Here is a 13,647-nt window from a genome sequence, read left to right as displayed (position 1 = left end):
TATGTTTTGGTAAATACCTGGAAAAAAAACTAAAATTGTGCCTGTGTCCAAATATATATGGACCTAACAGTACATTGGGAGCTTAAGTGGCTGCTTAAAAACTACACCATTGTAAAAAAAACAAATTAAGGTGAATATGAAAAAGAGCAAAAGCTCAACAGGTTAGTTTATTACCACTGAAGTACCTGTATTTACAAAGAGGATTACAGCCAGTTGATATTTGAGCATCGTTGTCTATCACTGAGGATTTTTACACTGGAGACTGTAACTGTTTTTGAAAGCTAGCTAAAAAAAATTGTTTGGGTTCTGTTTTTAGTTAATAATTTTTTTGTGAACTAGAAGACCGCTTTCTGTTTGTCCATGTTTCATCCATCCGTTGCTGGATGAAAAAACGGACATTAGTGCATCTCAATGGAAAAATGGATGTAAACGAGTGATCGTCTGTTTATGTACGCATCCGTTTTTTGGAACGGATCAAAAGCCTATTTTTGTTCCGTTAAAAAAACGAAACGGACAAAGAAACGGATGTAAACGAACAAACGGTCCATTTTATGCATTGGTAGTGGATGTAAAAAACTGATGTAAACTGATGAAAAACTCCATCCGTTTTTTTTCTTTGAAAACTGAACTGATGGGAAAAAAACCTGAACTCCCATGTGAAAGAACCTTTAGACCTTGCACTGTATCTGTTTGACTTTAAATACAATTGATCTTGTAGATTTCATCTAGCTTCCAGTTCTGATCTCCATTCACAATTCCATATACCATAGGTTAACCTTATTTATGCTGCTCTGGGAACACCAACTGAGAGACTAAGTATCACACCTACTAAGAAGGTGGAGATGGATCGCACTGTAATGCCAGATGGTACCCTAATAACTACTGTAACTACCATTCAGTCCCGACCCAAGTTTGATGGGAAGATGGGTAAGCTTTTTTTCATGTGCTTTGCTCTGAATGATTATATTTCCTCATCTAGAATTCTATATTTTACATAGAATTATATATTCTACATTTTTTATCTAATTATACTGCTTTTAAGATATTTCAGGTTTCCAGAACTCAACAAGTCATGTTGCTGCTTATGGTCAATTATGGAATAATTTTATACTCTTCTAATTGAGTGAATGAAAAAAAAGATAATGACTTCAATATGGTTGGACTGTTTATCCACATGCATCAGACATGATGGTGTACCTTCATTTATCCAAAAGCATTTGTTAAATTCTTGAGCCAAGTGCTGAAGGACAGGGTTATCAGATGTGGTCCTACACACCATACTTAGGCCAGAACTCGTAAGATTTATTACTGTACTTGGAAGATATATTTTGCGTGCTGTGAGCTTCTAGAAGTACACATTTACTCCTCCGTTTCCCATCCTCTGGATTTCTCCAGCTTGGAGTGGAGCAGCAGATGGCCTTAAGCATATTAACAAGTCTGGTGCAAATTAAAAGCCAGCAACTATAGTATTTGTAGCTTTTAATCGCTTCTCGGCCTTTTGGCTAAGATCAAGTGTAGTATCTGTTCTTATCAGTGTCCAGTGGGGGTGCTACCGACCATTCTAGTTTACGGGGATGGTTGTTGTACAGTACCCTCACTGGTATGATGGGGGTCCGGAAGGCTAGTACCGGAGGGACAGAAACCAGGGAGCGCCATGATTCGTTCTGGGGCCTTGGGAGTAATTCCTCTGGGGAGACCGGAAAGACCCAGTTCCTCCTGGTTTGAGCAGGCTACCTTGGTCTGGCCTGGGGTCGGGGACGCAAAAAGTCCGCAAACTCAGTGCCCCCTGGGGAAGACGCTCTCAGGGGTGTCACTAGTAACACTTGGGTGTGGGACCCCACGGTGTGAAGATGACACATGGCCACTGTTTTTCACCTCTTTTTGCACAGCGCCCTAAGGACCAGGTCTTTTGGCTAAGTCCAGGGCAATTTTTGCTACAGGCCTCAGGGCCTGGTCTGTGCACTATTAGGCACGGTACCACTTTTTTATTTTATTCTATTTATTTAAACCACTCCCACGTTTTGTCACTTTTTCTGTTCTTATGTGTGTGTTTTTCACGGATGGAGGGTGTGGGTCCTCGGGCCTTACCTGAAGTCTAGGGGGAGGATGTGTGGCCATACGGTTCCTTCCTCCCCTGATCCCTAGGGGGTTTTCTCTTTGGGAGAACCCCCTTGCCTAGTACTGGATGTCCGGCTTCGGCTGGGCATAAGGAACGGTGGTCCACCAGGCCTTTTGGCCAGGAGGACCAAATGGGAACCTTGTCCCTGTCAGGAGCTTCGTGCCCCGGGGGATCGGGTGAACGGTCCAACCCTTTCGGGGGTAGGACAAACACACCCCTAAGTGCACGTTTTTCGTGTGTGTGTTTCTGCACTTGCACTTTTTTGCGGACACTTACGGGTTTTTTCGTTACAGTTCCACGTTTGCGGACTTAAAAAAAAAAAAAAAAAAAAAAAAAAAACAAGTCTGGTGCAAACAGTGGTGTTTTTTTTTGTTTTTTTTTTAATGCCCTCTTGCCTGCACCTTTATTACGTACATCACTCCTCCAGTCAGGCCACTGTTGTCACCATAGGATCTTAACCTGATATTGCAAAAAAAACACCTTTTGAGAATATTCTGGAGATCCTGCTGCTAATAATCTCTCAGAAAAGTGACATTACTTCAGCATGTAGAGTGGTTCTTAATAAGAAAAAGGGTTTTCTGTGCCCAAGACTATTTACTGCCTAATGTGGTATCTTCTTTCCACTTGAATGATGAAAGCCAGTCCACCCTAAGAAACTGATGTACATTATTTGATGTAATCAGGGTGAGTAGGGAGTATTTGTATACCATGTCTGGGTTTCGTAAGTTACAATTTCTTGTTCATGGTTGTAGAGGGCCCACGTATGGGCCTTGCAGCGTCGGCTGTTATTATCTCACGATGGATCTGGCAAACTATTGTTCAGGCATATGGTACCATGAACCAACATTCCCAGTAACAGAACTTTCTATGAGAGCAGTACGTGCATCCTGGGAATTCCACTATCAAGCATCAATTTCTCAGGTTTGAATGACAGCCACTAGATCATCAGTTCATACATTCACCAAGTGTTTACAAGTTGGATGTGGCAGCACCAGCTGAGACCAGTTTTGGAACAAACGTTTTATGGGCAGCAGTTTGGTGGGCCTGTATAGTTTTCTTTTAAGACTGTTGGTTCTGTTGTAGTTTGTCCACTCTGTTGTGACACTGTTTTCGGAACATTCCAATAGGTCAGTGTGGCTTCCGTCCCCTACACTCCACCGAAACCGCCCTACTTAAAATCACTAACGACCTGCTAACCGCCAAAACTAATGGCCACTACTCAGTCCTCCTGCTCCTCGACCTCTCCGTGGCCTTCGACACAGTCAACCACCCCCTCCTCCTTACTAAACTGCACTCCTTTGGCATCAGGGACGCTGCTCTCTCCTGGTTCTCCTCCTACCTATCCCAACGCTCCTTCAGCGTTACCTATAACGCTGCCACCTCCCCCTCTCTGTCGGTGTCCCCCAAGGCTCTGTCCTCGGACCCCTCCTCTTCTCTATCTACACCTCCTCCCTTGGCAAACTGATACATTCCCACGGCTTCAACTATCACCTCTATGCCGACAACACACAAATTTACCTCTCCACCCCTCAACTCACCCCCTCACTCTCCGCCCGCATCGCCCACCTCCTGAACGACATATCAGACTGGATGTTGCTCCATTTCCTCAAGTTAAACCTATCCAAAACCAAGCTCCTAGTTTTCCCCCCAGCCCGCGCCCCCCCCCACCATCCTCTCCATCAAGACTAGCAACGCCACCATCAATCCCACCCCACACGCCAAAGTCCTGGGTGGCACCCTGGACTCAAACCTTTCCTTCCAACCTCATGTCCAATCACTATCAAAGTCATGCAGGCTTCATCTTCGCAACATCTTCAAGATACGTACGTTCCTCACCCCAGACACTACTAAACAATTCATACACTCCCTCATTATCTCATGCCTGGACTACTGCAACTCCCTTCTCACTGGCCTACCCAAACAAATGCTATCCCCACTCCAGTCTATCCTGAACTCAGCGGCTAGACTCATCCACCTCACCAACCGCTCCACCTCTGCCACCCCCCTCTGCCAATCCCTTCACTGGCTCCCGATTGCCCAATGCATTAAATTTAAACTACTAACTCTGACATACAAAGCCATTCACAACACTGCCCCAAACTACTTAACTGACCTGATACCCAAATACCACCCTACCCGTGCCCTTCACTCCTCACAGGACCTCCTACTCTCCAGCTCCCTAGTCTCCTCCTCCCACGCACGACTGCAGGACTTCTCCGGGACTTCCCCCATCCTCTGGAACTCCCTACCCCAATCCATCAGACTGTCACCTACCCTCCTCACCTTCACAGGCGCACCCTAAAAACCCATCTCTTCAGGGAAGCCTACCCCACCCTCGCCTAACAACCGATCTCCTCCACTCCTCCTATCACTCCATCGCCCACAGCCACTTCCTCCTGTACCACTATCCCCTCCCTCCTAGATTGTAAGCTTGAAAGAGCAGGTACTGTTTTGTCTCATGTTCTGTCCCCCACGCTAATGTACAGCGCTGAGCAAACCCTTTGGCACTATATAAACACTGTATAATAATAATAATAGGTGATCATCTGAAGCAGTGCTATGTCCTCCAGTGGAATAAAAATATTTTTTGTATTCACCCCAAAATACCCTTTTCTGTGTTCATTGGAGGACACAGCACCCTCTCCTCTGGCTTTGCTGCTGCTCATGTCTTTTAAATATTCTGTTTGTTTGCTGTAAATTTTGCTGTGTAAGTGAGCTTGTTCCATATTATGAGGAATTTTGGCCATCAGCAGGGGGGTGTCCTGATATAGATATATATATATATATATATATATATATATATATATATATAAAATATATGGTAGCCCTATACTCAGGAGGTGATGACCTAAAGCAGAGCTGTGTACTCCAATGAAAGCAGAGAAAAAGATTTAACCGAGAGTGCATAAAATCATATTATTACATTTGGGTTCCCTTTTATCTTTTTGGTTTGGTTTTATGTCTTTTTATTGGGATCATTGTTTAGGATAATTTGACTGGAGAACATCTACTGTATTTGCAGTTCTTTGGGCCTTCCCTGTAGTATCAAGTGTTACCTCGTTATTTTCACAAAGAGGTTATGATCTGCTTGGAGACTGTTGAATTTTCCATGCCTACACAAAAAATTACTTTAATATCACTTTAAACCACATTTACTGTAAACTCCAAAACAAAAAGTTACATATGGCAGCTTACCAGGGATGTGGTGGCTAAATTGTTTTTCCCTTTTTTTTTTAAACACTCCCATCCCCCCCCCCCCCCCTTTATTTTTACCTGCAAATAACATAATTCCTGTTCCTGGGTGGCTATGCTCACTCTACTGTATCTATGATTGTGCTATGCCACTCTCCTGATATAGACTACAACGTGTCTACCTCCCCCTTTTATTTTTCATCCCATTACATGGGGGCTGGGGAATCTAGCTTTGAAGGAAGATAACAACTTAGTCTGTGATTTCAGTTCATTTCACTGGAATTGACAGGCAGGATCAATCTTCTTAGCCTGAAAAATTAAAAACTAATGCAGCTACTACATCTTGTATTAAGCTGTAATATATTATGTTTTGTTTTAGGGGTTTAGATATGCTGTAATACTCCTAAACCCTCTAAGACTAGTATAACAAGTCCATAAACTTATTTTTCCAATATGGTTTGGTTTGCAGATTCTGCTGTAAGGTCTCCAACAAAAGTAGAAGTGTCTGAGAACAAACCAGTGGTGTTGCCTCACACCTACTCTTCTGGCTCCTTTCCAAGTGGAAGCGGTAATTAATATCGACTACTTGTGATTAGAATGTTTGGCTTCTTAGAACCAGCCTTTTTAATGGGAAATAATTATATATTGGGATAATTAAAATCAAACACAACTGGTAGTATGTAAAAAATAATACACCAAACACCTCAGAGTTGTAGATTTCAGAACACAAGAAATTAATACGTAAAGCCCTACAGCTTATGCTTACCTATGCCATGGAAAAACAATATGTAGCATCATGGATCTAATTACTATTTTCTTCACCTATAGTGCATTAAAGAAGTTCCTCTTTAAAACCATGTTTGTTCTTTGCCTCTTGAATAAAAGCACTAACCTTGGTGTGACAAAGGATGACCTGAACATGTATGATATCCAGAGTCCGGTGGAATATATCAAATTCAAACCCAACCACCTTAGGACTGCCACCATACTTTATCCACATCCATCCATGTTCATTGCGTGGGTGTAGCCAAGTGCTGAGGTGTTTATCTGGTATCTGTGCCCTTTGTTTGTTTCTGCTGACTGTCTGTGAAATCAACTGTAGCTTGCTAGGTGGACATAAGGACTGATTTATCTGATATATTTTGATGCGTACAGGATGGACTACTTGGAATTTAAATGTGAACTTCATGATCCCAGATAAAAACATTTTTTTTCATAATCATCCGCTAAAATATATATTTAGCGTTTTTACATTTGAGTAAGTCATTGGATGTGCCTTAATTTTCTCTGTAATATGAACACCCAATGAAGCAATGTCACCAACTAATGTATTTTTCTATCAGTCTGGGGGACATGTATATACTGCTGAGTGACGTAAAAAACAGAATGTTGGAGGCCAGCATTGCGGCATATAACACTGTACTAGATTCATTGTACAGGTTACTAGATTCACAGCTTATAGTTTGTTATAGTTGTTATTGCAGTACTTTTCTTAATTGCCAGAACCAATAGACCAACTAGGAAACTGAGCCATAGATTTTATGTTGATTAATTCTATTTATTTGTAGCTAGGTCATTAATATTATGCTAAACACAGGCTGAGTATGTTGTTGACCAACAGATGGCTTCATGCAGTTGCTAGATGGATCGCCAGTCTCCATCAAATTGGATCCAGTGGCAGAAACTGCAATTAGACAACTGACAGAGCCAATGAACAAGCCATCCAAGAGGACTCCCACCAAACGTAGCACTTTAATTATTTCGGGGGTGTCGAAGGTAAATATTAATGTTTCTCTTCAATCTGTATATATTTATTTTTACTAGCAAAGCTAGATCAGTTAGGATCTAGAGGTTTTACAGGTGAAACTAGGCACAATGGCTAGTAGCCTGGATGGTTTCATGTTATTTATTTCCAAACTAATTGGTAATTGTGGAAAATTGTTTCTGGACTGTATTTCTGATTCATCTTTTACTGCAGGTTGCTGTTGGAGAAGATGAGATGGCGCATTCACTTGGATATGCAGCTTCTATGGATGCCTCATTACAGAGTCCTTCTAATACTGTTCAGGATTCATTAATTGAAGCTTCTTCACAATTTCTTTCTGAGATGGCACTTTCTTTGGGCCAGGATACATGTGACACCACAAAATCAGATATTTCTGGCTGGCCATCATTGGATGATGTAGATTCTGAAACAGGATCAATTCGGGCCTTGGAGACACGGAGCCTAAAAGATCACAAAGGTGACTTATCTGAAAAAAGAGAGTAAAGCAATTACAATTCACAAACCAAACACCAAACAGAGAAGAGATTATCTGGTCCAGACTGAATTAGAACAGCTGTACCATTTGTTCAGATAAGTAATCCACCTGTACATTATTAGTAAATATAATACTGTAAAGAAGATTCCTATGGAATTCTTTCCTATGGAAATCTTCTGATTCTCTGCAGTAGCTGATTGCTGCCATGGCAGTGCTAGGATGTTCAAAATTTAATCTCCAAACACGGAAAGGTTTCTTCACAGTGAGAGAGAGCTGTGAAAATGTGGAATAGACTCCCTCAAGAGTTGGTTCTGGCCAGCTCAGTGGATTGCTTTAAAAAAAGGCCTGGATTCTTTCCTAGATACAGACTATAACTGGATACTAACATTTATAGGTAAAGTTGATCCAGGGAATATCCAATTGCCTTTCGAGGGATCAGGAAGGATTTTTTTTTCCCAGCAGGAGCAAATTGGATCCTGCTTTGCTGGGGGTTTTTTTTTACTTCGTCTGGATCAACTGTAGGTATAGGATTGAAACTTTTTTTTTTTTTTTTTTTAAATGGTTGAACTGGATCGACTTTTGTTTTTTTTCAGCCAGACTAACTATGTAACTATGTTAGGTTTTGAAAGAATTATGACTGAAGTTTGAAGTTTTTCTTCCCTTTTTTCCTCTCAGTAGCTTGTTCTTTCTTTAGTTTCCCCAGAACATCACTGCAAGTGACACCCAAAGACATGGTCCTTACTAAAAGATCATGTATACATAGCCTGCAACAAAAGTGTTCTTTGAAATGTCTAATTTTTATGGCAGTTATTTGTCTTTTGGCCCTTTAGGTTTGGACGTGTGTCAATGGTATTAGTTTAACATCAGTTTGAAATACTTCTGAGAATTAATTTACTAAAGCATTTGAATTGTAGTTTCAAGTAGGATTTTCATTCACATGGGTTTTGCATTCCAATGCAAGTCTGTCTGATGAATTCCCTTCAACATCATCCCTTTGTAACATGCAAATTAGGTAATTCTTGTTATTCTTATAGAATATACTTCTAAGCTGCCAATTTCCAGGAGTCCGCATTACAGATGGCTAAACAAAGCAAAATAAAACAAAGTGATGCCAAATTTTTTTATGCAGTCAATCACCAGCTGCAGGTCATTGCTCTAGGCCAGCTTCCATGATGGTGAACATGCTTGTGCAGTGAGTGTCAGCACTGCTGCTTAGCCTCTACTGAAAGGGCATGCAGCAAAGGTGGCAATGTAGAACCGGGAGACAGAGGATTGTCACCCTATTATAGGAAATACCTGGCAGGATTGCTATGTATTGTTGTTTTAATGAACACAGAAAATTAGTTTTGAAATGACAGTAGCAAGTTTATGTGAGTGATGGAGTTTAACTCTACTTTAAAGTGGACCTGAACTGAAAAAGTGAAGATTTGCTGTTAATGTTGTTTGTGCCTAAACTGAACTAAAATGTATCCAATTGGCTGGACTTCCTGAAAAATTGCAGCATGCGTCTAGTATGTGAGGTTGCTTAGAGCTTCATACAGTGCCTTGAAAAAGTATTCATACCTCTTGAATCTTTCCACATTTTGTCATGTTACAACCAAAAATGTAAATGTATTTTATTGGGATTTTATGTGATAGACCAGCACAAAGTGGCACATAATTGTGAAGTGGAAGGAAAATGATAAATGGTTTTCAAATTTTTTTTACAAATATCTGAAAAGTGTGGTGTGCATTTGTATTTGGCCCCCTTTACTGTGATACCCCTAACTAAAATCTAGTGGAACCAATTGCCTTCAGAAGTCCCCTAATTAGTAAATAGAGTCCACATGTGTGTAATTTAAGCTCAGTATAAATACAGCTGTGAAGCCCTCAGAGGTTTGTTGGAGAACATTAGTGAACAAACAGCATTATGAAGGCCAAGGAAAACACCAGATAGGTCAGGGATTAAATTGTGGAGAAATTTAAAACAGGGTTAGGCTATAAAAAAAAATATTCCAAGCTTTGAACATCCCAAGGAGCACTGTTCAATCCATCATCTGAAAATGGAAAGAGTATGGCCCAACTGCAAACCTACCAAGACATGGCGGTCCACCTAAACTGACAGGCCAGCTAAGGAGAGCATTTATCAGAGAAGCAGCCAAGAGGCCCATGGCCTCTGGAGGAACTATTAGTTGTGCACCTCACAAATCTGGCCTTTATGGAAGCAAGAAGAAACCCATTGTTGAAAGAAAGCCATAAGAAGTCCCGTTTTGTAGTGGGGGACACAGCAAACGTGGAAGAAGGTGCTCTGGTCAGATGAGACCAAAATTTAACTTTTTAGCCTAAAACAAAACGCTATGTATGGTGGAAAGCTAACACTTCACATCACCCTGAACATACCATCCCCACCGTGAAACATGGTGGTGGCAGCATCATGTTGTGGGGATGCTTTTCTTCAGCAGGGAAGCTGGTCAGAGTTGATGGGAAGATGGATCGAGCCAAAATACAGAGCAATCTTAGAAGAAAACCTTTTAGAATCTGCAAACACTTGAGACTGGGGCGAAGGTTCACCTTCCAGCAGGAGAACGACCCTAAACATACAGCCAGAGGTACAATGGAATGGTTTAGAGTGAAGTATATTTATGTGTTAGAATGGCCCAGTCAAAGTCCAGACCTAAATCCAATTGACAATCTGTGGCAAGACTTGAAAATTGCTGTTCGCAGACGCTCCCCATCCAATCTGACAGAGCTTGAGCTATTTTTCCGAGAAGAATGGGTACATATTTCACTCTAGATGTGCAAAGCTGGTAGAGACATCCCCAAAAAGACTTACAGCTGTATTGCAGTGAAAGGTGGTTTTACAAAGTACTGATTCCAGGGGGCTGAATACAAATGCATGCCACACTTTTCAGATATTTATTTGTAAAAAATTTTGAAAACCATTTGTCATTTTTATCCCCTGAAAAAAGTGTTCATATTTAACAAAATCCTGTGAATCGTGTATCCACCACTACCATAAGCAGATCTTAACAGATCCCTGGACCCCAAATTATAGGTGGTCTATAAAGCATGACGCTGTTTAGATCCCTTTGTTGTGATTGATCACCATACAAGATGTTCTGATGCAACGATATCATCCTTTGTTTTAGCCCCACGGACTCACATAAAAAAGAAATTCCAGATAGTGATGTACCGTAAAGAATTTACTGTTATAAGAGCAAAGATTTCACTCACAAAATTGAATTGATAAAAAACACATGTACAAAATGCTGCTGGTGCCAGCTCCAGCTATCGAGGAAAATGTCAGCACGGACTCCTCCTACCCTGACGTACGTTTCATCCGAAAGGACTTTGTCACGGGGACAGTCTAAACCTGCTGACGTAATATTACATTTTATAGAGACGCTTGCCGAACGGCAGAAAATCTTCTCTACAAAATTTCTAAAGTTTATTCTATGATGCTAAAAAACGGGATATCGTATATCTATAATTACTATATCCACATACAAACAATACTAAGTATATTTCATATGAAGAATATCACAAACACAGAGGCATGATGCCCCCCTAAGGGATATCATTATAATTAGTAATTTATAACGAAGATTAATACTCCCTAATAAAAGTCATTATATTATGCATTTTTATCTAAAGATTAATTCTTTTTAAATCTTAATATTTTTATTTTGAATATTTCTGGAGAGAAAATTCTTCATATTCATCAATAAAAATGTTTTTATTTATTAAAACATAAAAAAATACATTATTCAACATAATTAAAAAACAAATCAATTTTGTTCAGAAAAAGGCAGAGATACATATATTTTACCTAGCTACTAAGAAAACTATTTAAATCCTATTCTATATTATGGCCATGGGGGGGTATAGGATTTTAAATTAAAAATCCATCTTGTTTCAAGCTGGGAAATGCCTCTTATATTATTACCTCCTCTCCAATGAATCACATACTGTATCTATCTATGCCCACCACCTGTAGGCTAGATGGATCTTTGTTACGCTTCACTGAATAGTGTTTTGATAAACTATGATTGGGACAACCTTTCCTAATATTATCTATATGTTCCTCAATTCTAGTTTGTAGGGCTTGCTAAGTCCTTCCCACATATTGCTTCTTGCATGGGCAAGTTAGCAAATAAACAACATACAGTGGATATAAAAAGTCTACACGCCCCTGTTAAAATGTCAGGTTCTGTGATGTGAAAAAATGAGACCAAGATAAGTCATTTCAGAACTTTGACCTATAAACTGTACAACTTAATTGAAAAACAAACTGAAATCTCTATGGGGGAGGAGTAAACCTAAACTAAAATAGTAATATGGTTGCATAAGTGTGCACACCCGTAAACTAATGCTTTGTTGAAGCACCTTTTGATTTGATTCCAGCAACTCAGTCTTTTTGGGTATGAGTCTATCAGCATGGCACATCTTGACTTGGGAATTTTTACTTCCCTCCACCTAAAAGATTTCAGTTTGTTGTCCAACTGAGTTGTACAGTTTATAGGTTAGTTAAAGATGGAAAAAGTTCTGCAATTTTTCTTTGTCTCATTTTTTTGCATCACAGAAACCTGACATTTTAACAGGGGTGTGTAGACTTTTTATATCCACTGTATGTGGTGAAACATGTTAGGAGTTGTGATATATCTTATTGGCTATTTCAGAGACAAAGGTTTTGGTTTTGTGACAATTATTCCCTACAATTCTACACATTTTGCACCTCCTGCAAGGAAAAATCCCCTTAAAATCACTGAACATAAAGGTTTTCAATGGTCTATCTACCACATTTGGAGCAATATAATGTCTTAAATTAGGAGCCTTTTTATGTATAATAGGAGGTATTTCTGGAATTATACTCCCCAGAACTTTATCACTTTTTAGTATAGCCCAATGTTTATTTAATAATTTATTAATCATGTAGTATTGAGTTGAAAAACTTGTAGAATAAGTCCAATCAAATTTGTCACCATTTTATTTGGATACATTTAATAATAAAGTATTCCTATCCAAACTCAAAACATATTCAAAATCCTTGTTTATTCCAGAAATATTTGTACAAATGATCAACCACATCACCGGTATTCTAAACCGCTTCATGCCTTATAGACCACCTATAGATTGGGGTCTAGGGATTCAGTAAAAGGCCGCCTATGGTAGTGATGGATACACTATTCACAGGATTTTGTTAAATATGGACACTTTTTTTCATGGGAGAATCAATTTAACCACTCGCCCTCCTGAGGATTTACCTCCCTTCCTGACCAGGCCAGTTTTTGCTTTTTGGCACTGCACTATTTCAACTGGTAATTGCACGGTCGTGCAATGCTGTGCCCAAATTAAATTTATGTCCTTTTTTCACACAAATATAGCTTTCTTTTGGTGGTATTTGAGCACCTCTGCGGTTTTTAATTTTTACGCTATAAACAAAAAAAGACCACAAAGTTTGAAAAAAATTTTTCACTTTTGGTTATAAAAAAGATCCAATAAACTCAGTTAGTCATACATTTAGGCTAAAATGTATTCTGCTACATGTCTTTGGTAAAAAAATATATTGGAATTTACGTAGCTTTCACTTTCTGACTGCCTATCACATCTATCTTGATAGATCCCCTTTTTGGAAAGCAGACTTTATTGATATATTGCTCATGCAAGCCATGGGTATATGTGGAGTAACACCCCAAAACACATTCTCCTACTTCTTCTGAGTATGGGGATACCACATATGAGAGACTTTTTTGGCAGCCTAGCTAGATACAAGCCCCCAAAATCCAATGACCACCTCCAAGCTTTCAAAGGGCATATTTTCTCATATTACTTCCCCACTACATATCACAGTTTCGGAGGCTCTAAAATGCCAGCATAGTACAAACACCCCCCCTCAAATGACCCCTTTTTGGAAAGACACCCCAATAATTTGATAAGAGGCATGATGAGTATTTGACAGATATCATTTTTGTCACAGGGTTTTGAAAAAGAAAAAAAAGAAAATTTTAGTTTTCTTTCTTGGTATTCCAAAAATGTGGCAACAAATGAGATCTGCAAAACACTCACCATGCCTCTTAGCAAATACCTTGGAGGGTT

General features: G+C 39.7%; 1 protein-coding gene and 1 pseudogene across 2 annotated transcripts in view; both read left to right on the top strand.

The window, feature by feature from the left end:
• C2CD2L (C2CD2 like) overlaps positions 1-13,647 on the top strand; it is a 71,446-nt gene that overhangs the window by 51,268 nt on the left and 6,531 nt on the right. For both annotated transcript variants that reach the window (XM_089678582.1, XM_089678583.1), the window contains exons 10-13: positions 771-927; positions 5,781-5,879; positions 6,933-7,087; positions 7,290-7,554. In XM_089678582.1, the coding sequence (XP_089534708.1) occupies positions 771-927; positions 5,781-5,879; positions 6,933-7,087; positions 7,290-7,554 (676 nt within the window). The remainder of the gene's footprint in view (positions 1-770; positions 928-5,780; positions 5,880-6,932; positions 7,088-7,289; positions 7,555-13,647) is intronic.
• On the top strand, positions 1,483-1,597 carry LOC149461252 (U2 spliceosomal RNA; annotated as a pseudogene).

This window comes from Staurois parvus, unplaced genomic scaffold (genome assembly GCF_062004578.1).
Source record: "Staurois parvus isolate SC_StPar_1 unplaced genomic scaffold, SC_StPar_1.0 ptg000207l, whole genome shotgun sequence".
NCBI lineage: Eukaryota > Metazoa > Chordata > Amphibia > Anura > Ranidae > Staurois > Staurois parvus.
This window is presented reverse-complemented; position numbering and strand designations above follow the sequence as displayed.